Source organism: Odocoileus virginianus, chromosome X (genome assembly GCF_023699985.2).
Source record: "Odocoileus virginianus isolate 20LAN1187 ecotype Illinois chromosome X, Ovbor_1.2, whole genome shotgun sequence".
NCBI classification, from domain to species: domain Eukaryota; kingdom Metazoa; phylum Chordata; class Mammalia; order Artiodactyla; family Cervidae; genus Odocoileus; species Odocoileus virginianus.
This window is the reverse complement of record NC_069708.1, coordinates 7,410,947-7,437,427: the sequence shown is the minus strand read 5'-3', so window position 1 is coordinate 7,437,427 and position 26,481 is coordinate 7,410,947. Positions and strand designations below refer to the sequence as shown.

The 26,481-nt window shown below is 36.0% G+C and overlaps 1 protein-coding gene across 7 annotated transcripts in view; it reads left to right on the top strand.

The window, feature by feature from the left end:
• The window catches only part of DMD (dystrophin), a 2,261,655-nt gene that overhangs the window by 1,372,531 nt on the left and 862,643 nt on the right, over positions 1-26,481 (top strand). For all 7 annotated transcript variants that reach the window (XM_070462101.1, XM_070462106.1, XM_070462102.1 and 4 more), the window contains one exon: positions 18,065-18,240. In XM_070462101.1, the coding sequence (XP_070318202.1) occupies positions 18,065-18,240 (176 nt within the window). The remainder of the gene's footprint in view (positions 1-18,064; positions 18,241-26,481) is intronic.

The window sequence follows — 26,481 nt, the reverse complement described above, 5'->3', positions numbered from 1 at the left end:
TCTTGAGCATATTTGTTTGAATAACAAAAAAAAAAAGAAAAGATTCATCTGATTGATAGAGGACAGAATTTTCATTAAGTTTCACAGCAAAAAAAAAAACAACACACACAATTGCATCATTCACCTTCTTGTTTCAGATGAAACAGAAAATTAGATGCAACGAACTCTACAGAAATGTTCAGCGTGCATATTTTAACCATTAAATACATTATCAAGAATCATGTCAGCATGACATTCTAATATAACAGCTTTACGAAAACATGTAATGCAATCTAGGAATGCTGTGGTCCTCTCTAAATCAGCTCCCAATATATTCTGCATTGATATATTTCTCATTATTTTGATCCGCATTTTTTATATAATGATCACATTCAATACTGCCTGAGCCACCAGAGAAGCCCAATTAAATGTACAAACACTATGAAGTGGAATGACAAAATAGTGGGTTTTTTTAAATAGGAAAACCTGCATCAAATAAGCTTTCTCCCAAGAAAAAGAGCTATCATAATGAAATTCTTGGTTTATTATGTGCACAATAATCTAAACATGTATGCAATTTGCTTAATTTTGTGTATTTTCCACTTTTCATGTGCCTCTTTGTCTCTGTAATATCGCAGTAACTGAGTCAGAAAAGAGGCAGTACTGAGCAGGGGAACCTCACTGAAACACTCATGGTGATCATCTGGATCCTAGTCCTGGTTCTCACACCTGGAGGATGAGTCAGACCAGAGAAGTCATTTAGGCTCCCAATTCCTCATATTTTTTTAAAAATACCACTTGATTGAGGTATGCTTGATATTTATGAAGCTATACATTTTTAACATGTGCATTTGATGATGTTAGAAGTAAGTAGACATCCGTGAAACCATCAACACAATTGATGCCATAAACACATCCATCACTTTCATTCTCTCATCTTTAATGTGGAGATAGTAACACATTTTTTTTATGTGCAGGTCTAAAGTGAAGTAATCATCTGATAGCACCTTATAAAGTATGTAAGAGTAGTATATTATCCCTACCAGATAATTGCAATAACTGTCTTAGCATAGTATCAGGAAATCAGTCCTGAGTGTTCATTGGAAGGACTGATGCTGAAGCTGAAACTCCAATATTTGGCCACCTGATGCGAAGAACTGACTCATTTGAAAAGACCCTGATGCTGGGAAAGATTGAAGGCAGGAGGAGAAGGGGACAACAGAGGATGAGATGGTTGGATGGCATCACTGACTCAATGGGCATGAGTTTGAGAAAGCTCTAGGAGTTGGTGATGGACAGGAAGGCCTGGTGTGCTGCAGTCCATGGGGTCCCAAAGAGTCAGATACGACTGAGCAACTAAACTGATTGATAGTACCAATAACATCTTCACCAATTTAACACAATTTTCTGTATGATCAGTGACATTCCTGAGCAGGAGATCATAGCAGAAGCAATGAGTAGGTAGATAAGTTGTTACTGAATCTGAAATCTCTTGTGAATGTCTCAGATTGTTCTTCTCCCTCATGCTTTTTTTTTTTTTACAACTTTCTTTTCACGTTGAAAATATGATAACGCTTTAAATGTAAAATACAAAGCTAACTTTGTGTTTACTGATTAAACATCTAAAGTGCTTATTTAAAGGAGCAAATTGAGTTTTAGGTTTTATTGATTTATACCCTTCTTCAATCCACAAAGGATTTGAGACAGTGTATAACAAGGCTTCAAACTATAACATGAAATATTAATAGAAAAAAATGGAACCAAGCAAGCTACACACCAAAATTTTATGTTAAGGCCAATGGCTCAGCAATAAAGAATCTGCCTGCAGTGCAGGAGAAGCAGGTTTGATCCCCAGGTTCAGAAGATGCCCTGGAGAAGGAAATGGCAACCCACTCAAGTATTCTTGCCGGGAGAATACCATGGACAGAGGAGCCTTGTGGGCTACAGTCCATAGCATTGGAAAGACATGGATAGGACTGAAGGGACTGAGAATATATATTTTTATTAAAGATAAGAAAAGGGAACATAAATATGGGGAAAGTGTGGTATAGAGTAGGAGTTTGAGGACATACCTCCAGATCATAGAAGTCCTTCCTAGCCATTTATTTTGCCTGTCAAAACAAAATGAGAGCTATTTTCCTAAAATATGTTGGCTGTTATAATTCTAAGTTGTCCCTATTTGCATATTTGTCTCAGTTTTTATGAAAGACAGCATGTTCATAGGACATCAAGTAAACTGGACCTATGGAACTTTAAAAAATCCTTTCCCCTTGATGTTTTCGTGGTCAACATTGATTTATTCTAAGTGCGTAGAAAAATAGCATTAAAGAGAGCTGTGAAATGATGATACAGATGATATTAGAAGAGCTTAGTGACATTAACTGAGATGTGATGAATTATCATCTACAATTAGGAGTATTTTTTGTCCACTATACCCCTGAGTAAGTTTAATAGTATCTGCTTGAGCAAATAATGTAGTGATGAATTATAAATGCTGCAATCTTAGTATTTAAAGTGAGTTGCAGCAATGAAATTAAAACATTCCCCTTGGAAGAAACTCCTTGGAAGATAACTCCTTGGAAGAAAATTTATGACAAACCTAGACAGCATATTAAAAGCAGAGACATTACTTTGCCAACAAAGGTCCATCTAGTTAAGGCTATGGTTTTTCCACTGGTCATGTATGGATGTGAGAGTTGGACTATAAAGAAAGCTGAGTGCAGAAGAATTGATTCTTTTGAACGGTAGTGTTGGAGAAGACTCTTGAGAGTCCCTTGGACTGCAAGGAGATCCAACCAGTCCATTATAAAGATCAGTCCTGAGTGTTCATTGGAAGGACTGGTGTTGGAGCTGAAACTCCAATACTTTGGCCACCTGATGCGAAGAGCTGACTCATTTGAAAAGACCCTGATGCTGGGAAAGATTGAGGGCAGGAGGAGAAGGGGATGACAGAGGATAAGATGGTTGGATGGCATCATCGACTCGATGGACCTGGGTTTGGATGGACTCCAGGAGTTGGTGATAGACAGGGAGGCCTGGCGTGCTGCGGTTCATGGGGTCACAAAGAGTCAGATAAGACTGAACGACTGAACTGAACTGAACCTTATTTTGAAATATTGCATTTGAGTAATTAAAATACAGCACTAGGAAAGGCCATGTATGTTCTCTGACTCTTAAGTAAAACACTAAGGTAACATATCTTGTATGAGTGACATTATATTAATTTATTTTACAAATGAATACAGCCTATTTTTCTGATTGAAAAGTATACTTTTTCATTGCAAAAATGCATTCAAAATGATGAAAGAAAACCAAGGGTAAATATCATTCATCTCATTTCCATTTAACATTTTTCTTGCTTCTCATCTTGTCCAATTCTAACATGCCTCTCTTCAGAAATCTCCCTCCTGTGTAGATTCTTCAGTGTCCCTGCATCTTATTTCCTCTTGTTCTGTTCTTGTGTAAAGAAAATATATTTTTGCCACATCAAATACATGGAGTGTTTCATACACCAGATCGTTGTCTCCATTCATTTTTAGCCAGAGGTCTTCACATTTGTGCAGGTGGTAGGTAGCTGGTGGCTCAGTGGTAAAGAACCCACCTGCCAATGCAGAAGATGCAGGTTCACTCCCTGGGTTGGGAAGATCCCTAGAGAAGGAGATGGTACCCACTCAAGTATTCTTGCCTGGGAAATCCCATGGACCGAGGAGTCTGGTGGGCTACAGTCCATGGGTTCACAAAGAGTTGGACACGACTTAGAGACTAAAAAACAACAAAGACAATTGGACATTTCACTGCTCTCTGTAGAATACAGTGAAGTACTTACAGAGTTACTTCATTTTAGCAGCTGGGGACAGTTTTACTACCAGAAGAAAGGAATTATTTTAAGTTACTTAAAATGTGAAATTCAATTTTCATACTGCCTAAGAGATTAAACCAGAAACACAGGCACACATGTCCACCACGAGAACAAGTTGTCATCCAAACCCCAGTGAGCTGCCTGACGTTGTCTTTGCTAATGAGTATTTGTTTGCTCCTTGCTCAGTCATCCAGAACAGCTCTTTAGCAGGACTAGATGGAAACCAGTTGCACTGACTTCTTCCCAGTTTTGAAAATTGGGATGACATTTGCTCATCTCTAGTGTTAATATTGTTCCACAAAGACCACTGACAGCAGGGTACGACGATATCCATGCAAGTTCTCTCGTGTCCCTGGGATATAATTGGTCTAGGGCCAGAGATTTTAGCTCATTTAGAGCAGCAAGGTGCTCTTTTAAAACTCTCTCACCTATTTTGGGCTTCATTTCTCTCGTGCAGTTATGCTTTTTCCAGTCTGATGAACATTGTCCCTGACAGAGCAAACAAGCTGAGGATCTGAGCGGTTCTGCTTTCTGTCTCCTCTGTATCCCCGACCTTCCCCTTCTGCCCTAATCAGTGAACCTATCTCTTTCTGCTGCTACTTTCTCGGAACAAAAGTGGAAAGACCCTGAATGTTGTTTTTTAACGTCATCACAAGTCTCACTTACTTCCAGGCTCAACTTTCCCTCACTGTTTGTAATGTTCTATATTGTTCTTGTTTGAGTATTTGCCCTCAGCTATGTCTCCATTTTCATCCCATGTTGATACACTTTTATCAATAGAATCAGAGCTCATTTAGGATCCCCTGCATGATGGCATGCATCGCGTTCAACACCACACTTCTTTTTAAGAACTCCTCGGGATTATTTGGAATGATGTGGTCAAAATTTTATTTTTGAAAGCCTCACAGGCCTCTTGCACCATTTTTTTTCTTTTAAAATTTAAAATCGTGAGGTCACTGTGTTTTTTTCCCCCTTCTTAATCTCACGCACCACTTGTATATTCATACACACTTTCCTGAAAGACAGATGCCACCTTGTCCTGTCGATTGTCCAAACTGACAATTGTATATTGGGATGAAAGGGTACATAGTACAACAGCCCTGGTGGTTCACTAAATCTGTCCCCACATAACTGGATTAGTCTTCTGAACCCTTTTAAATTTTGTCTGCAGCTGACTGAGGTTTGGCAATCCACCTGTCTTAGTTCTTTTCTTGCATAAGAAACATCAGTGGGTGCTTTACGAAGTGGGAGAGAAAGAAATTAAATTTGTTAGAAATCTTTATTCTTAACATGGCTGATGTAGCATTTAAATAAGGAGAGAAAAGCACTTGAAAGTGATATCATTCTTATTTCTTAATTGTAAAATTTATAAAATATGAGACAGATTTACTGCGGAGGGGAGGAAAAGTTTATTCTTATATAAAATTTGAGCCTGTTAAATTTAGTTCTTCATTTCAGCCTCTCATGATACTTTCACATAATAGATTCAGCCATGTCATTTATTTTCTGTGCGTTCTTTGTATGACTAGAGCAAATAAATAAGGAAGTGTAGAAGAATGTCCCAAGAACTGAGAAGCAAAGATACTATGTTCAACTTAGTTTGTCAAGTGATTTTGCTCATAAAACCAACTCCTCAATAAAAAGAACATTTCCATCGCCTCAGGCCATCTTCAATTCCTACTCCCTGTAGGCACCTATTGTTAGAATTTCTATCGCCATAGATTCGTTTTGTCAGTTCTTGAATCCATATAAATGGAATTGTGCAGTCTGTGCTATTTTGATCAGCATACTACTTTTGAGATTCATCTATGTTGTGAGTACATTAAGAGTTCACTCCTTTTTATTGCCAGTTGTAACTCCAGTCTATAAATATACCACAATCTGTCTATTCTCCCATTGACGGACATTCAGTCTGCTTTCAGTTTAGGGGCATTGTGAATAAGACACTGTGAATGTTTGTGTACAAGTCTTTTTGTGAGCACAGATTTTCATTTCTTTGGGGTGAATACCTAGGAGTGAAATGGCTCCATCAGATCTTTAAATTGAGAAGATATTGCAAAACACTTTTCTAAAGTGGTTATGCTATTTTCTACTCCCACCAGTGATGGTAGAGAGCTCCATCAGTTCTAGACTGCACCAGTATTTGATCTTAACAGTACTTTCAATTTTTTTTCCATTTGGTGGAATATGAAGTGGTATCTTGTTGTGGTTTTAATTTGTGTAGCTCTGATGACTAATAGCATTGAACATCTTTTCATGTATTCACTGGCTATTCATAAATAGTGGTCAATTGCCTTTCTTCTTATTGAGTTAAAGTAATATTATTTTAAGGTCATTGATATAACTTGGAAATTGGAAAGGACAGAGACATTTTCCTACTTTTAAAAAAGTTGTCTTTGAAGACTCTGTTGAAAAGCACTGTTGCTGCTTAGTCAGCAGTGCGTTTCTTTTGTAAAAGCACTGCTCCCTGGATATCTTTGTCACTAATATAAAGTGCCAAACACTTTAATTTTCTTTGCCCAGTCTCAGAAGATTGTCTCTTCAGAACCATCAGCACTAATTTGTTGTTTAGAAGCCTATTAGGTATTTTTAAATTGTTGTTGTTTAGTTGCTAAGTCATGTCCGATTCTTGCCACCCCATGGACTAGAGCCTGGCAGGCTCCTTTGCCCAAGGAATTTCCCAGGCAAGAATACTGGAATGGGTTGCCATTTCCTTCTCCATTTTATTTTATTGTATTGATTTTAAAATCTAGAAATGTAATTTAATCATTATCTTAAGACATATAATATGCTTATTCACGTAGTCATGTAGCCAATAAACTTTTACTGCTTAACATGGTGGAAAACCCAAATATAAAGCAAACAATGTCCTTGCACTAAAAGAAGCTCATAAACTTGAAATGAAAATCAGGATATTTAATTTTATATAGACTATGAAAAGCAAATCCTACAGTTGATAGGCAGTAGGATTTTTCAGGCTGGATGGCTTCTAGTTGAAATTTTATTTATAAACATGATAATATTTGGGGTGTGTTTTCATTTATGCATTTAACATTTGTGTTTTGAGCACTACTGTGTAGCAGGCACTTTGCTAGGCACTAAGAAAAACAGTGATGATTCTATCTCCCAAAGTTCATAGTCTAATGGACTGGAGTGAAAGAATTGCATAAATAGAAATGAGGGTATTTGTGATAGAGAAAGGAGAATGGCAAAGGCCTAGGGAATTGTCAAGGAATCACTGTGAGTGGTCCATAGATGAAGAATTGAAGAGTCAATTGAGAAGCCTAGAAAGTTTTCTCATCCCAGAATGGTATGAGGTTCTGATTATTACCTAAATTATTTGGGCTTCATTAAGCAGATCCTGAGAATTCAGTATATATGTCTGAGCAGGAAACCAGCCACCAGAACTGCCCATCAGGAGGATTAATCTGGAAAGGATAAGTGTGATGTTTTGGTGTGAGAAGTGGTGAAGCAAAACAGGAGGAAGTGTGACTAACACAGTGAAGTGCGGTGAATAACCAGCAGAGGAGGGGGAAGTAGCAATGATAAATGGGCAGAAGGTATAACAGAATCAATAGGACTTGAATAGGAGAAAAGAAAGAAAGGAATAAAACAAAGATGAACTGGCAGCCTGGTAAAGTCAACAAGAGAAATCAGTTTCAAAATGATGTTAATGTTGGCTTCAGCACGTTTTCTTTAAGGTTTAAGTAAAACGGAAATGCTAAGGAGTGGTTAACAAGGAAGTTTCCCGAGACAACAAATTTAGCAAACATTAGCATTTGATAATTGAATATTTTCCATTTCACAAGTTAGATTTATAAGGAAGTCAAAACCACTATAGTTGGTTTCCGCTTTTTTTTTTTTGCAACTATGATCTTTTAGAGATTCATGTGAGTAATTCCAGAAGTTTTCACAGAAGACTTGCTTAAGTCATCTGCTTGTTTTTTTCTTGGGTTCTGGTTTGTTTACAGTTCAATAAGGTATGGATTGTTGACACTGTACAAATATAATAGAATCCATTCTGTGCCTCATTTGTCTGATTTCCAGAGGATGTATGTGTTCAGTCAACAAGAGCTACAGATTTGTTTTTATCATCTCATATAATTCCATGAAGGAGAAGAGCATTACCATACAACAGATAATGAGTTGGGAAATAAGAAAGCTAACCTCAGAAATCAAGGCTTAAAAAAAAGAGAGGTAGCTTTTGTTTAATGCCTGTATAACTTGGCAAGAGGGACATATAAGACTTAGTGAGGCCCAACATGTGCTTAGAGGTGAATTGTTAGTGCATGTCTTGGGGGTTCTGTTATCTAAGCTAGATGTTTGAAATCAATTAATTGATGCTAGACTCAGAGATCTGTTTTTAATCCCTCTTTATCTTATTTCTGGGCCTTTCCGTTCTCAAGAGCCTGAGAAACTAAACCTTACTTTGATAACTTGTTATTTGTGGAAAGAAACGAGATTCTGGTGAAACACAATTATTTTTTACTGTCTGTCTTCCATACTAGGATGCTATACATATTTCAGTATTTTATTTTAACCCTCTTCAATGGGAAACCATTCAAGAGTACTGTCATATCTTGCCTAGTTTTATGCTCAATTTATAAGTGAATATTTCTTGAACAGTTATTAAGATAAGGGGTACCAGCACTGTATCCAATACCTCAGGCTTTGATAATCTTAATTACCACAGCCTCTGTGTTTCTTTTCCTGATCATCTCCCCCAACCTAGATACACATATGTACACACCCATGGTCATAACACAATCACACAAGTGATGTGATTTTGTTTGCATAGTATCTCAGTAGTCATAATACAGTATTGTATATAGTTATTAGCTTGTTATTCTCACCCCCATGAAATTGAATATTGATAGGAAAATATGAACCTATTTATCATTGTAAAGGCATCAGATACAAAATATTGGGTTGGCCAAAAAGTTCATTCCAGTGTTTTTGTAACCCAAAGGAAGTTTTTGGCCAACCCAAAAGCTACCTATTTGTTGGAGTGAATCAAATTGAAGAGAACACTTCCCTGCATTGAACAATTACGTACACTAAGCAGTCATTTAGAGATTATGCCACAGTTTAAAGCACATAGAATTCCTTTGAGTACAGAAATGGAGTTTAAGGAACAAGTTTAATTCCTGATCTCTTAGAAAGCAACATAAATATATTTTAAATCATCTTCGTCCAGTGATTTTTAGCAGTGTGTAGGTAAAAGGGTAAGTAGATACAACCAGCTTAATCAGAGTGATACTTTCTGTATTTTATTTTTTTTGAAATGGAGAATTGTACTTCCTATCAACTTTCTACCTTATACACATCATGATATTGATCTATCTTCCAACAGATGAAAAGAAAATGTTGCAGTGTGGAAACAGAGCAAGGGCTAGTCATGACATTACTCCTCTCAGTTTCCTATGTAAGCAATTGTCAGCAAATATTCAGAGAGTCCCAAAATGTTTGGGTCATGAATGCTGCCTTTGAGGTTACCTATAATGTGTTCAATGAAAATGAAAAATCCAACTACATTCAAAGTCAAGTCCACATCACAAAATTTGGACTTAGCTCTGCCAATTATGATCTCAGTAATATTTTCAATCCTAATTTTTCTTCTGGGGCTCAGTCCAGTATTTCCAACTGCCCAGTTGACATATTTTCCTTCATTCATGTCTCCACTGAATGGCTAGCTCCTATCTATTGAGTTCCCAAATCTCATTTGATTTCATTAACTTGTCTCTGTTTGTACCACTGACTCTCTGATCCATGCAACTATTTTTCTTCACCTTAACTACAGTGATAACACCTACTAGGTAGGTTTCTGTTTCTATTCGAGACATTTTCCAATCAGTCTGTTCTACTGTAGCCAATGAAGAATAACACTTAACATAATTCCTGGCCAGTAGGAGTGGCTGAATAAATAGTTGTTTAGTCAATGAATGACTCAATGAAAATATTTGATAAGCATGGCAAGTATTAATAAGAACTACAGCTCCAGAGCCAATGCAGTTAGACAATGAGATTAAATGATAATCAAACGTTTCCAGTCCTGAATCAATTCCATTTACACATCATTTTGCCTTTAAAGAACAATGTTGTTCCTTTTCCTATGTTCTTACTGCATCTTTTCTACCCACCAAATGGTGTTTGAATAAATATTTGTGTAGTTCCAAATTGATAAGACCTCTAGAAAGAAGAATAAGGAATATAAAAATGATCTGTGTCTCCTTTCAAATATTCTATCTTAAGAGCCAGTTTTTTTGGTTGTGTGTAATATATTTATTCTATGATGAAATAGCCCATATGTTTTTTAAACTATCCTGGTAATCACATGGAAAGAATTTTATGCCTGGAGTCATATGTTCTGTTACAAGGACCACTTAATGAGAGCAAGCATGGTCAGAGACAAGAGCCTCTTTTTGATCAGAGAAAGGTCAATTTGTTTTCTTTACAAATCTAAGTAAACAGAGGGGAAAAAACAGCTCTTAAATGTTCCCAGGTAGTTCTCCTGAACTTCTAATGAATGATTTAGAAGCCAAGAAGGATTGAATAAATCTGTGAACCTAGAGAGGCCTAGCATTGATCGTAACAAAGTAAAACCTATTAACTTTGCAAAGTTGTGTGCATTATAGTAACAATTTTCTTTAAAAAGCAAGGGCCACTAATTCAAATGTCTTCAGAGGGCAGTAGAATGCATGTATACTCCACCTAAAGGTATTCAAATTATAAAAGTCCTAATATTAAAACATGTCTGAGGGCAGATTTTACTTGCAGCCTTCAGTTTCAGATACCCAAAGGCAGAGACTTAACATACATTCAGTTTATTCCTTTGGAATCTGCTTGAGATTGAGAAATACATGTTTGGGGTTTCCCTCCACCCCCGCAGGGCATTATGTCTTAGGAAAGAAAGAAAAAAAAAAGCCTGAGATAATCTCATAAAGCATGTAGTACTTAAAGTAATTTATGATGAATTCATTTGGTATCCACATTAATAGCAGTGATAATAATGAATGTATGTATCTGATGTGGGTGAGATAAATACCTCCAAAGGAAATTTCATTGTAATTTGATATTAGGTAAATGTCCCATTAAAATAAATCGCTACTGTACATAATTTTCCTTTAATTCATTGGCAGGGTATTTGCTTTGGAAAAGGCACAGTCTAATTCGAGTTTCAGGAGAAATTCTCATTATTCTTTTATAGCAACCATTATCAGGAGCAGATGGGGAATTGCACCAACAAATGCATCTACTATTACACCACACAGGAAAGAGCACTAGATGAAATCTAATCAGACCCCCTCCTGCCTCCATTTCCTATAACAAACTAACAAAAACATACTTGTAGTTTTAGTGTTATTATTAGTGGAACACAATAAATCAGGGGTCCCCAACCCCCACGCCATGGAACCCTACCAGCCAGGCCTGTTAGGAACTGCACTACATAGCAGGAGGGAGTGGCTTGGGAGCCAATGAAGTTTCATCTGTATTTACAGCTTTTCCTCACCGCCTGAACCATGCCCCACCTCACCCCCAGTCCCTGGTGCCCAAAAGCTTGGGGACCACTGAGGTAAATGTTTCGTTATTGTTGTTTAGTCACTAAGTCCCATCCGACTCTTTAGCCACCCCATGGACCGTAGCCCGCCAGGCCCCTCTGTCTAGAGGATTTCCCAGGCAAGAACACTGCATGGCCGTGTCCTTCTCCCACACAGGAATTGAACCCGTGTCTCTTGAATCAGCAGGTGGGCTCTTTACCACTGAACCACCAGGGAAGCCCCAATAAATGTTCATTTCAATGTATGACAAAAACAACTGCAATGTTGTAAAGTAATTAGCCTCCAACTAATAAAAATAAATGGAAAAAAAAAATAAAAGTACATTTAAAGCAAAAAAAAAATTGTTTACTGAAATGCAAAACAAATGAGACCAGGGGAAATCCCAGGCTAACAAGGTGCATGTTATTTTTGATTGATCGTCTGCAAAGGCTGCTCCTCTCTGATTTAGTTGGCAAGTCACAAATAAAAGATCTGTAGGTCCTTAACTAAAAGTAGAATCTGAGGTACACTTCAAATGTGGAGACATTTTATGGTCGAAAGAAGAGAAAAAACTCCTTCAGTACCTACTTAATCCTCAGCTGTAAAGTCGAATACAGACATGAATGCTACCAGTGAATGACACTAACTGGAAATATTTTATGACTACCTATGCAGAGGGGAGGCCCTTAGTTCTCTCTGGGCTCTTAAAGGGCCCCAAAGAAGAGGGAACGTTTAAGCTGAGTGTTACAGACAGGTTATGAGTTTGATCTGCAAAACTTAGGACAGTCAAGGAAGTAGGAAGCCTTTCAGTTTTTACTGGGAGTTGGAGTTAAGGTTGGAAGTGGGGAGCAGCCGTAGAGAATGCTGCAAAGGCAGAGAGAAGAGGCTGTACAGGCACTTCACACTTTGCCTGGTAGGCTAGTATTTGGATTTTATCTTGCAGTAAATATGTAGGCATCATTCTTGATTTCCTCATTCTGGGCTCCAGACCTTGATTCTTGCCTCCTGCATCTGTTTTACTAAAAAATTGCCATTTTTCACTTTTTTTCAATCCTTCTTCTTTTTTGTGTACTTCTTCCTCCCTCACTCTTGCCTCACTCTTGGATTTCTCCAGTTTTTGCCATCTTTCAATTCTTGTCACTCTCCTCATGAGATGCTCTTACAGGGTCATCAGGTCTTCCATGAGAACAGAATCATCTAGCCCATGACTGGGCTGGATTGATTGTGTCCTGTTGCTAAGCTTGCTGTTTTGCTTTAGTCTTTGTCTATTTGTGTTGCTTCCTTACAAAAATTATTTATCATCGAATAATAATGTCACAAGGTACTTTCTGAGCATGTTAAAACCTCTGAAGACAGTTGTGACTACATAGTGTAAGAATTAACATGAGAGGCAAACATGTCCAGTTTATCTCTGAGTAAAGGACCAGAAATAATTTTTCAGGTTCTGACTTGAATTCTAGGGACTGACAAAGAGGAACCGTGGCAATGAGCTTAAGGCAGACAGGGTAAAGCAGAAGGTAAAAGAACATGAAATTGCACCATAAATTTCCATCTGGCAGATTTACAAGTCTCTAAAGTGTCCATATCATTGCATGTTTCCTCTTGACCAGTGAGCAAACTGAGGCAACAATTAATATGTCTCAAAATAAAACCTTAGCAGAACTACCAGTAAATCACAAGATTAGATTTTTGATATATCCACTTATTCAGCAAAGGTTTGTTTTTCTCTCTTCTGTTCCCCTCGATCTTTACCTTTTCTCCCAGTCACTTTTTGTCTCTTCTGTTTTCCTATTCTGCCTAGTTTGTGATATTTTGCCAGTTCTTTATCTCCTACATAGCTTATCCAATTTGTCATTGTACAATTCCCTGTAACTGCTTCTTAGCTGCTTCTTTTTCATTTGTCACATTTTATTTTCTGTTGATTTTGTTTTCATGCAGTTTTGGAAAGTTTGCACATATGCTTTTTTAAAATTTATGCAGTCTTTTCATATAAGATGTACTAGTTTCTTTGTCTCATCTTTTCCCTCTATAAAAATGTAGCTGTTCTTCCTTGCCTGTAATTCTTCTTCTCTTCCCTCAATTTGACCAGACTTGGAGGATTGAGATAGATGTGTCACTTTCTATAGTTTAGGAAATTTTCTCTATTCAAAAAGCATACAAGAAGTAAATAATAATGCTGTAACTCTAAAACATGTCCCTCCTGTGCCCCTGCCTGCTCCATGTATTTCTTGCCTACCCTTTCTTTAATAATGTATCTGCTTTGTACACCTTTGTCCCCTTATACCCAGAGATTCTGCTGCAGCTGGTTTAATGTGAAATTCTGGGCTTTTATATTTTGAAAAACCTCCCTAGGGGAGTCTGATAAGCAGTCATTATTAAGAATGATGCTTTAATATTGGAATCAAAACACAATAAACTTTCTAAGGGATGATAAATAATCCAATCAATTTAATTATGATTTTTTTCTATCCCAAACTCAGACTAGATGTTAATTGCTAGAGAAATAGATAAGAATGCCTAGGACAACAGAACTTGAATGTGGTATCAGAGCTTGGAAATTTCAGTGGTAGTGAATAATTTAGTACTTAAAATATTTAGAAGTTATAAAATGAAAATTAATTTGTTTTGCACTAAGTGAATAAAGTTGATTGAGGTTTTCCATTTAATTGTGTAAATCAAGTCACATCTTCAGGCTCAGCAGCTAACTGTGAAACAACATGTACAAGTTTTAACTTCCTGTTTTGGTCCATTATTTTGCCTTCTTAGGCTTTATTATTGAAAATTCTCCTGAGGTCGATCATACACTGTAAATACTTCTCCTGATTGCAAAATCTGTTCACACAAATGCAATAGACTATTTAATGAGCTCTCTTTCACAAAATTAAAAAAAATCTGAAAGCCCTGATTTGGGACTCTACATAAAATGAGATTTAGATCTAACAATTTTAAGTTATTGCTTCATTCTTAGCTACTCAGTTCTATCACCTATCTGGGAAATGGAAATAATAAAACCCATGTTGATTCTACAATTGGATTGTAAAAGTCACTGTAGCCATCAGCCATGAAGTGGAAAAACTGAGATCAAAAATACAAAGCAAGACGCCTGAGATAAAAATTGTGAAGTTTCATTAGTTTATAGCATTATAAACCAGCAACAAGAATTCTTTGATTCGTTAACAAAGATTCAGAAGGCATTTACTCTATCATCTTATTACTCAATGTGTTGTTCCCACACCAGTGATATCGGCATCCTCTTGAAGCTTGTTAGAAGCTGAAAATTCGGGGCCCTCCTTAGACCTACTGGATTAGAACCATCAGTTTAGCAAGATCTCTTGGAGATGTGCACATTGAAGTTTGAGATGCACTGCTGTAGCACACATCTTACAGGTGTTCTATGCATTCTAAAAAATTAATTTATTGATTCTAATTGGAGGCTACTTACTTTACAATATGGTAGTGATTTTTGCCATACATTGACATGAATCAGCCATGGGTGTGTCCCCCATCCTGAACCCCCTCCCACCTGCCTCCCCATCCCATCCCTCAGTGTCATCCCAGTGCACCGGCCTTGAGTGCCCAGTCTCATCCATCAAACCTGGACTGGCGATCTATTTCAAATATGGTAATATACATGTTTCAATGCTATTCTCTCAATCATCCCACCTGTGCCTTCTCCCAGAGTCCAAAAGTCTGTTCTTTACATCTGTGTCTCTTTTGCTGTCTCACATATAGGGTCATCATTACCATCTTCCTAAATTCCATATACATGTGTTAATACACTGTATTGGTGTTTTTCTTTCTGACTTACTTCACTCTGTATAATAGGCTCATTTCATCCACCTCATTAGAACTGATTCAAATGCATTCTTTTTAATAGCTGAGTAATATTCCATTGTGCATATGTACCACAGCTTTCTTATCCATTCATCTGCCGATGGACATCTAGGTTGCTTCCATGTCCTGGCTATTGTAAACAGTGCTGCAATGAACATTGGGGTACATGTGTCTCTTTCAATTCTGGTTTCCTCAGTGTGTATGCCCAGCAGTAGGATTGCTGGGTCATATGGCAATTCTACTTTCAGTTTCTTAAGGAATATCCACACTGTTCTCCATAGTGGCTGTACTAGTTTGAATTTTTAAAAAGTATTGCTAGTAGCTGTGAGTATTGGACACCATTGGAGGTACAAATTAGAGTCATCATCTTTCTCCTGTAACTGCATCCCTGAGTTTGGTGTTCTAGGCAAAGATTTCCCCATTTCAGTAGTCATTCATGATTGCTGGATCCAGCTAGTTCCCTAACCTTCTTAATTGTGCCTTAACAGTTTATGTTACTTCTCACCTTTCTGTTCTACTGCATTGTCTAAACTCTAGGTTTAGCCCCAGTACCTACCTTGCAGACTCCTGTCCTGGATGTTTGACCTGTGTCTCTGCTTTAACATTAGCCTAAACTTCACCCCAGAATCACCTCTGAACACAGCTCTAGCTCCCACACCCCTGTCCTTCAGTCATTTTCTGTTGCTCTCCACTGAATTGCAAAGTCTTTAATAAAAAGCAGAGTCCTCTCTGCCCAAGCCCACTGTTAATCCAGGGCTACACCTCTCCCTAAACTTCCACTCTGTGGAAGTGACACAGAGCCCACGTGTATACTTGAGATCAGATCACAGAAATTCCACACCATAGGCTAGCCTTCTGCTATCCTCTTACGGCCCTGACCCTCCATATCCCTAAGGCCTACCCATTCTTTCAGTTCCAAATTACCCACCATGGTCTCTCCTTTTCATCCTTCCATTGAGCTCATTTCTCTTCTAATCTGTCATTTATAATTACTTATCTAATCTGTCTGGTCACCTTGCTTACTGTCTTACTGAATATAATATAGCAAATTATTCTTCACACTTATGTCTAATCTTCTCAGCTAGATTTTATACTGCCTAGAACCTAGAAAATTGTACGCACATCTTGGAATCTCTAGGAGGTCCAATAATAAGTGTTAATACTAATGATACCATGATAAATATGAGCACTCCTCTCTTCCTCCACTTTCTGTATTCATAGATTCATGCATTCATTCAACAGATACTGAAATCGCTCATGAACCAGATGTTGTAGTAAGTGTCAGGAATAGGACTGTGAATAGGACACCATCTTTGACTTCAAGGAATTTATGATATAATCTGAATATAGACAGAATTTGTTATGAGTGGGGCTACCTGTTATTAAGCAGTGACTGTCACATGCAACATTGATCTGAACAGATGTTCAGAGTGGAATATAAATAATGGAGCAATATCAACTAGTTGCAAGGAAGTATCACATGTTTGTAAGAGCACATCTCATGCTCACTTAAGAGAGTATGGTCAGGAAAGTTTATGAATAGTTCAGTGACTGTGCATAGTTTTATAATCAGTGTTAGGTACTATGTTCCTAGAATAATGGCCTGTTACCATTTTTGTGGATTTAATGAGTCTTTTAACTACTAAAGACATACTATCCAAAATTCTAGTATTTAAAATAATACATGAAAGCAGTGGAAAACAAAAATCCAAGAAGTTTATCCGTAATGAGAATCTAAAGGAGATTTGACCCAGTCTTAGAAAACAGGCATTGATTTATTCATTTTGCAGGCATTTGATGGAGTTTGTAGGTACTTGGTTTGGGGCAGGAGGATATAAGAATATTAAGTTAACTAGAATCATATGTATCAGGAAACTGTTCTGAATACTGACTGTCTCATCTATACATAAAGATTTGTGAGTCCTTTAGATTGAAATATGGCAGATATCTCAAGTTCTCATATTATTTCATTTTCTAACCATCAGATTTAGTTATGGGTTATTGTAATTACCTTATAAATTCTATATTACCTTTTTTTTAAAAAATGCTAGAGTGCTATTTTTATTTCATGGCAAAAGGCATTTTTAATACATATTTGTTGTAATAGTCTTTTTTAATAAAACAATTTTTCTTAAAATTTCATTCAGGATAAATAGTAGAAGAGGCTTAAGCCTGACACCGTCAGTGACTCATAAAAATATTCCAGTGGCTATAGATTATTTTTAAATTTACCTCTGTACCTTAGGGGTTTCTTGATGGGATGTCCCTGAAAGCAATTAATTCTCATTTTTATGTGGTTTTATAATGCAAAATATATGGATGGAAACAATTTGAAATAAATTTCCTTCTTATATAGTCATGAATGTTTGTTTAAATATCTCTAGAGGTTTTTAAAAAAATACTCTGGCTAAACTGCACTTGTTCTTTTTCACCTCTCACATCGACAGTCTCAAAGAAATCTAAATAGTTTCGTCATGTTTAAATTTTACAACACTTCATAGACTATTAAACATGGAACATCCTTGTGGGGACAAGAAATCGAATTTGCTCTTGAGAAGGTTTCCAACTAATTGATTTGTAGGACATTATAACATCCTCTAGCTGACAAGCTTTACAAATATAAAAACTGGAGCTGAACTGAGAGGGCGCTTTTTTTCTGACACATAAAAGGTGTCTTTCTGTCTTGTCTCCTTTGGATGTGGGCATGTCAGTTTCATAGAGAAACTTTCACATGGAGCTTTTTTATTTCTTTCTCCCCCAGTAGAACTGCATGGGGTAGCACACTGTTTAATCTTTTCTCAAATAAAAGGACACGGGGCTTCATCTTTGTCTTTGCCTTTTTGGTATCTCACAGGAACTCCAGGATGGCATCGGGCAGCGGCAAACTGTTGTCAGAGTATTGAATGCAACTGGGGAAGAAATAATTCAGCAATCCTCAAAAATAGATGCCAGTATTCTACAAGAAAAATTGGGAAGCCTGAATCTGCGGTGGCAGGAGGTCTGCAAACAGCTGGCCGAGAGAAAAAAGAGGTAGGGTGACAGATTAAAATAGGAATGCTGAAATTTTAGTGGAGCTGTTTAAGCTGCCCTTAAAAGAAAAATAAAAGATTTTGTGAAAGATTCGAACCAGGGTGTAAGGCACTAACATTAAGGATTCCATCAACACTTAGTAGCAATAATGAACTTGCTCTTTCTTTTCCTTGAATAATATAATATGTAACTGTTGCTAGTTAAATAGGCAATGCTTTTTGACTGTTCTAAGCTTTGAAGTTTGTTTCAAAAATCACACATGATTGTTTAAATATGAATGTCTTCAGTATATTCTAACTTTCATAAGCTGCATCTCAGTTATTTTTTTTTAACAAAGATGAGAAAAGGACGTTATAAATGACTATTTTGTAGAAAAAGTTGCTCTTTGGCTAGATTGTTTAACAGCTACAAATATGACTTATGATGCTGAAAAGCATGATAGTCATATTTACCTTTTAGTTCCACTACATTTCTTAGCACATTCTTGAAGAAGGACTTGGGCTGAAAATATTCAAATCTACAGGGGAAAACAAAACCTTAGAGACGGTATTGTTGAATTCAATCATCATTTAACTTTCTCTTGAAAGGTACTGAAAGCACAGAAAGCCAAGTGTGTGCTGCTGCAGTTGGAAAACATACATATTTTTATAAACAGGGTTTTGTATTATGCTACCAGTTGTTGCTAATGTTTTCCTATTTCATAAAGGAGGACTTGCCCTTTATTTACCAAATGAGACTGTTGTCATGAACAATGAAAACTCAGTTCATTGCCAAGCTCTTGCTTCCTACCTTTCATCTACTTAATAGGTGGATTTTAATATTCAGAAATCTAGAATAACTCATTGATGAGCATCTTTGGTGAGGATGTATTAGAAAGGTTTTGGAATTACGTCCATTGTCTTTGCCCACCTCTTCTGGCCACCTCTGCTCCTTTTACATTATTCAGAAAGTGGATACAATTCATACTGCTATACAAAATGAACATATTAGTTGACCTACACATGCACGTGCATGCACACACGCACACATACACAGACAAATCTTTACTAAAGTTAAATAATAGCATCATCTAAAAACATTTTCTTTTTAAATTTTAGTTTAGAAAATACTGGAGTACCTATATATATGAGTGAATGAGTATTGCTTGCTCAGTTATGTCAAACTCTTTGCCACCCCATAGTTTGTAACCCACTAGGCTCTTCTGTCCATGGGATTATCCAGGCAAGAATACTAGAGTGAGTTGCCATTTCCTTTTCCAGGGGATATATACATATACATAGACATAAAATAAAGACCCACGCTTTGTAGTTATATTTCTTCCTTTGGAAAGTCATACACATTTTTTCCCCAAAATTGAAATCCTTCTATTAAATACACAACATCCCATTATTTAAACAGCTAATATATTTACACTATCGGCAGGTTTAAACCTGTGCATCATTTCTGCACTAGACCCAATCTAGTCTAAAATAAGACATTAAGAAATGGGAAAATTAAGGAAAATTGAATAACATGCTATAAAAATATATCAGCTTTATAAAATGGATTAAATTGACTGGAGGATTATTTTTTCATTATTGTATATAAAATGTTTCTCATTTTGAAGTATCTTACTCATATAATATTTGAGTAAAGCCTTTTAAAAATATTTTCTGTAACTTCTTACCTGAGTTTTAAAATTTTTATTATTGGTCATTGACTTCTAAATGCAAATTAGAACTTACAAATGTTGATAGGACAATATACCTGCTTCACCAAATAAGTTCTAAAATTTTAGATCCTTCTAAGCTAATAAGAAATTGATGTACACTGACTGTGTTGTGAAATATTACACACATTGTAGGTTAATTACAACTAGTATGGATTTGGCTGTAATTGGTTAGGAAAAAATTCTCCCGTTTAAACATTCTGACCGACATTAAACATTGTACTTTTGTTCCTTAAAAAGTAAGATCAGCTTCCTTGTGGTTTTATTTTTCCTTTAAACTCAGCTTTTAAAGTTGTCTACTTCATGCTACATTTTAAAAATAGATGTTAGCATATTTAAATTTCCACTGAGATCAGTTTTGTGGCAAACTCAGGATTTTTGTATCATTTAAGTTTTATGAAATATAAAAGAGTAATACAATGTAAGTGCCATTTCTACAAATACACTTACAGCTATTGCTAAGCACCTAGTACAAATAAAGTAAAAATAAATAAAATAATATTTTATAAAGAACATGTTAACCTAACAATCATGGGAGGGCTTGTAATCATGAAACTATTATTAATCAGTGGTGTGCTTTCAGTGTAACCCAAGCAGAAGTTACAAGGAAATAGGTTATTGCACAGGTGAAAAATTAGATGACTGTTCCAGTTGGCAACAGTATTTTTAATTTGCAAGCGGGATTTAAATACAGCTATTGAAATATCTAATGTTTCTTAGTCCATGTACACCAATGAAAGAAAGTGTATAATTTAAGTGATTGAAGTCTATAAAAACTATGTGGAGCTTTATAGCTACATAACTTTAGACATTTCTCTTTGAAAATGTAAGATATTGGAAATATGAGGAGAAAATTCTTAGAAATTTCAAATAGCAGCAGACATCCATTGAAGTTAGTCTGTGTTGGAAGTAAATGAAGTATAAAATATAGCCAATTAGCTGTTCAATTTAATATGGAAAATTCACTGTTGCCTCGATTATGTAGCAGAGGAACTGAATAACATCTATAGTTTTAAGGCTGATAATAATGAGTTTAATGATGACTTAGCCATCAAAATGGTCTTTGTAAATGAAGAAGATATAAACAAAAGTTATTGACCATAAAGGGAAGTCATAGGTTAAAACAAAGTAACCCTGTGAATGAAGACTTTTAAGCCTTGGTTCACTGATAGAAGTCAGGGGGTGCCATGAACTTGAATGGGAGGAAATACCTCTTTGTTTTCACTAACCTCTTAACTGAAGTTTAATATCCCCTTGCATTTTGAATATAGGCAATAAACCAGAGCAATGCTAGCAGTATCTGAAATCACAGATGTTTCCATATCTCATTAGAATTGTCACATATATCTCAAAATATGGTTCATGCTTATCACTACTTCAAAACTGTAGTAGGTATTAGATCTACCACAGTATCTTATTAAAGTGTTAATAAAAAGCAAACAGGCATTACTGTATCACAAATGTGTTTCTAATAATCTTAAAACTGTACTTCAATATAATTGACTTCCTTTGGAGTCCTGTGTATTTTATATTATGAGTTTAAAAGCATTATTCTGGGAGTCCCAGATTTCACCAGATTGCCAAAAGAGTTCATAGCACTGAAAAAAAAAAGACCCCACTATTTCTAATCAGTTGTTCATTTATCTGCCCAGACCTCATTATCATATAATATAGTTTTGCTCTTTTTGATGGTATAGTCACTGTCCTCAAACATTCCTTTATCCTGGAATATTCTAGGAGATATACCAGTCAAGGGAATGTGGGTAGGCAGACCTTCAAGCAATGGATTGTTGACACCATAAGAAACTGTATTTTACTTAGAATAATGTTAATTGATAAAAAACTGAAAGAGGGAAGCAATGTAGTGGGAACCAGAATCCCTAAATTAAGGAATCTCTGAATCATTGCCCATAGCAATAAAAAATGATCTGTCCTTTTTTCTTTTGACAAATGTGATATTACTTCCTCCATTTCACAGATAGGACAATTATTGTACAAACATATATTGAGGAATAACAATTCTAATTTAAATGTTACCTAATTAAAAATGTGGCTTGAATTTTTCTTTTTGAATATTATTTTTAGTGAAAAATTTTAAGCATGTAGAAAAGTTGAAGTAAAGTCGCATAATGAATGCCCATATACCCTCCTCTCTTCCTCCTACATTTCTAGATTCAACAATTAACATTTCACCATATATGCTCTTTCTCTCTCTTTGTCTGTATCTCCCCCATATCTGCCTTTCTGTAATATAGGAAATAACATACAGACACAAATTTTTGTTGTCTTTACACTTGCATATAAATTATAAACACTCCTATACTTAACCACTGAATATTTCAGCATGCATCTCCTTGGAATAATGACTTGCCACATATAACCATGCTTGTTTACCATGCTTGAGAAAATTTAAAATAACACTAAATTATTATTTAGTGTCCTGTCCATGCATCTTTCTGAATTAGAGTTTTCTCCAGATATATGCCCCAGAGTGGGATTGCAGGATCATATAGCAAATCTATTTTTAGTTTTTTTAGGGACCTTCCATACCTCATTGTAGTTCTGATTTGCATTTCTCTAATATTAATGATGTTGTGTATCTTTTCGTGTGCCTCTTGGCCATCTGTATGTCTTCTTTGGAGAAATGTCTATTTAGGTCTGCTGCCTATTTTTTGATTTTTGTCATTGTTGTTATCTTTTTTTTTAATTGAGCTGCATAAGCTATTTGTATATTTTGGAGATTGATCAGACACATTGCTTGCAAATGTATTCTCCCATTCTATGGGTTGTCTTTTTGTGTTATAATTTCCTTTGCTATGCAAAAACTTTTAAGTTTAATTTGGTCCCATTTGTTTATTTTTGTTTTCATTTTTGTTCTTCTAGGAGGTCGGTCCAAAAAGATATTGCTGGGATTTACGTCAAAGTTTTCTGCTCATGTTTTTCTCTAGAAGTTTTATAGTGTCTAGTCTTATATTTAGGTTTTAATCCATTTCGAGTTTATTTTTGTGTATGGTGTAAAAGAATATTCTAATTGCTTTATTTTTTAATATGTAGCTGCCCAGTTTTCCCAGCACCACTTGTTGAAGAGAACGTCTTTGCCTCCTTTTATCATAGCTTAATTGACCATATGTGTGTGGATTAATTTCTGGGCTTTCTATCATGTTCCATTAGTCTACGTGTCCGTTTTTGTGTCAATACCATACTGTTTTGATGACTGTAGGTTTGTAGTATAGTCTGAAGTCAGGGAGCCTGATTCCTCCAGCTCCTTTTTTTTTTTTTTTTTCTCCTCAAGATTGCTTTAGTTATTCAAGGTCTCTTGTGTCTCCATACAAATATTAAAAATTATTGCTCCAGTTCTATGAAAAATTCCACTGATAATTTGATAGGGATTGCATTGAATCTGTATATTGTTTTGAGTAGAATGGTCATTTTAACAGTATTGATTCTTCCTATCTAAGAACACACAGTCTATATTGCCATCTGTTTTCATTGTCTTCAGTTTCTTTTCTCAGAGTCTTTTAGTTTTTAGAGTACAGGTCTTTTGCCTCCTTATATAGGTATCCCTAGATATTTTATTCTTTCTATACAGTGGTAAATGGGATTGTTTCCTTAATTTCCTTTCTGACATTTTATTGTTAGTTTAGAGAAACACAATAGATTTCTGTATATTAATTTTGTATTCAGCAACTACCAAATTCATTGATGAGCTCTAGAAGTTTTCTGGTACTTCTTTAGGATTTTCTTTGTATAGCAGTGTGTCATCTGCAAACAGAGAGAGTTTTGCCACACTTCTTTTACAATTTGAATTGAATTTACCTTCTATTCTCTGTATTTCTTATAAACTGGAAGTTGAGTTTAGATGAAACTTAAAAAGATGCAAGTCAAATGTTTTTGTCAAGAGTACTTCATATAGGATGCTATGTAATTTGTATCACATCAGGACATGTGTAATATGAAGTATTCCCACTACAACTGTGGCTAAGTTTGATCACTTGGTTAAGGTGGCAACCATTAGATATTGAATTAGAAAGTAATATATTTTTATTTGAAATTACTAAATCATCTACTGACTTTTCTACCCATTGATGTAATCTATGGATTCCCTAATACAAAATTCCCTAATTGTGTAATGGGGATACAAAATTATTACTTTCCTAATTCTGACTTGATCCTGCAAGCTGGTTTCTTCTATTAAAAAAAGAAAGCATTTCCCTTTTCTTCTCTCTTTGTTACAATACGGACTTATGGATGCTTATTTATTCAATATGCTGTAATGAATTAGCTTTCATTCCTGTTAATGCTCACCTTAACCAAATTTAACCAGTGGGAGTTCATTCAAGCTTTCTCCTTACATGTCCCAGGCTCACCTTGTATTTTCCCTGCCCGGGGTATGGTATCAACAATTCTCCAAGAGTCTCTGATAGGCTGCAGAATGTTAAATAGAAACCAAGACCTGGGCAGTAACGCCTTCTCAAAAGAATTCTGGTGCCTTTATGGCAAGCAGTACTAAGGGTAAAAATGTTTTCATATTACTTTTGCAAGGATGCAGACATCTCTATCAATCAGAATACATCAAAATCCAAAGAAAGGCTAAGCATATTAAAAATCCCTTACTGTGTTAGATTCCATGTAAAAGCAGTAACTTCTTACTCATTTCAATATCTTTACTGCTGAATTTTTGAACCAAAGTTTACCTGTATATAATCTATGCTAGTTTGCCAAGTAAATTAATGGCATAAATGAGCTAATGGGAGGCATTCCTGAATGTACTTAAGGGAAGAAATTGTTTTTTAAAGACCTTAGCTCATTGTTTGCATGCAAATGGATGCTGTTAATTAGAAATGAGCCTTATCTAATTCATTAAAGTAGGCCTAGTAGGACCTCTTCTTGCAAACCTCCATTGAAATTCATAGTACTCCATTCACCCTGTTTTAAAACAACTGTTTTCTCTTGTCTTCCTTAATTTTGGCTTCTCCCTAATTCAGATGCCCCTAACAAAATAGTCTTTATATAACACTTCATTTTCTACAAAATGAAAACCAAAATTATACTAAAATTCATAAGTCTCTTCACAGGGTATGCCATATTTTAAATGTAGTCAATGTAGGCATGTAAACCAGTGCTAAAATGCTTCTCACACATTCACCCTTGGTCCCCAGGATTTCTCCAGCCCCAACTCTAGTCTATTTGCTCTATCCTTTAACTTCCTGGTTTCCTATCATCAGTTTTAATTCTGACTCTTCATCCAGCCTAGAATCAGTGCTCACAAGCTGAATCTAGCTTAGAATGTAAGTGGTGTGTTTACATAGGCACTGTCACAAAATAATTGCCAATATTTAAAAATTCAGAGTCTTCATATCTTAAAAAAAAAAAAAAGAATATCTGTCTCTTTTTGAAACCTTATATCTGACTACTATGTATTCATTCTCACATTCTCTCAAGGCATGATCAGCTGCAACTAAGTGACAGATGTTTCAGACTTTTGCTGCTCATAGTGTAGTCTCTGGACCAGAACACAGACATCACCTGGGAGTTGCTAAGAAATACAGAATCTAATAAATCACAGTCAGCATTTTAACAAGATTCCCAGGTGATTCATGTGTACCTTAAAGTTTCAGAAGCATTATTTTGGGCAAGGAAGCTTTCTCTTCAGTTTGTCACAACTGTTCCAACTCAGTCATTTATACTAACTGCTTTCCCATAGATATTTGACTTAATGATACTTTATATAAACCCTTAAAACTCAACATTCAAAAAACTAAGATCATGGCATCTGGTGCCATCACTCCATGGCAAATAGAAGGGGAAAAAGTGGAAACAGTGACACATTTTCTTTCCTTGGGCTCCAAAATCACTGTAGACAGTAACTACAGCAATGAATTTAAAAGATGCTTGCTCCTTGAAAGAAAAGCTATGACAAACCTAGTCAGCATATTAAAAATCAGAGACATCACTTTGCCGGTGAAGGTCCATATAGTCAAAACAATGTTTTTTTTCAGTAGTCATATACAGATGTGAGAGTTGGACCATAAACAAGGCCGAGCCCCAAAGAATTGATGCTTTTGAACTGTGGTGTTGGAGACTCTTGAGAGTCCCTTGGACTGCAAGGAGATCAAACCAGTCAGTCCTAAAGGAAATCAACCCTGAATATTCATTGGAAGGACTGATGCTGAATTCGAAGCTCCATTATTTTGGCTACCTGATGCAAAGAGCTGACTCACTGGAAAAGACCCTGATGCTGGGAAATATTGAGGGCAGGAAGAGGAGGAGGCGACAGAGGATGAGATGATTTGATGGCATTACTGACACAATAGACATGAGTTTGAGCAAACTCCAGGAGACAGAGAAGGACAGGCACGTCAGGCATGCTGCAGTCCATTGGGTCACAGAGAGTTGAACACAATTTAGAACTAGGCAACAACAACAATACTGATGATGATGATGATGATGATGATATTGGTGATGATAGTGACAGCACTTAATATTGCCAGGTGCTATTCCAGGTGCTTTACATAGCTCATGTAATCTTCATA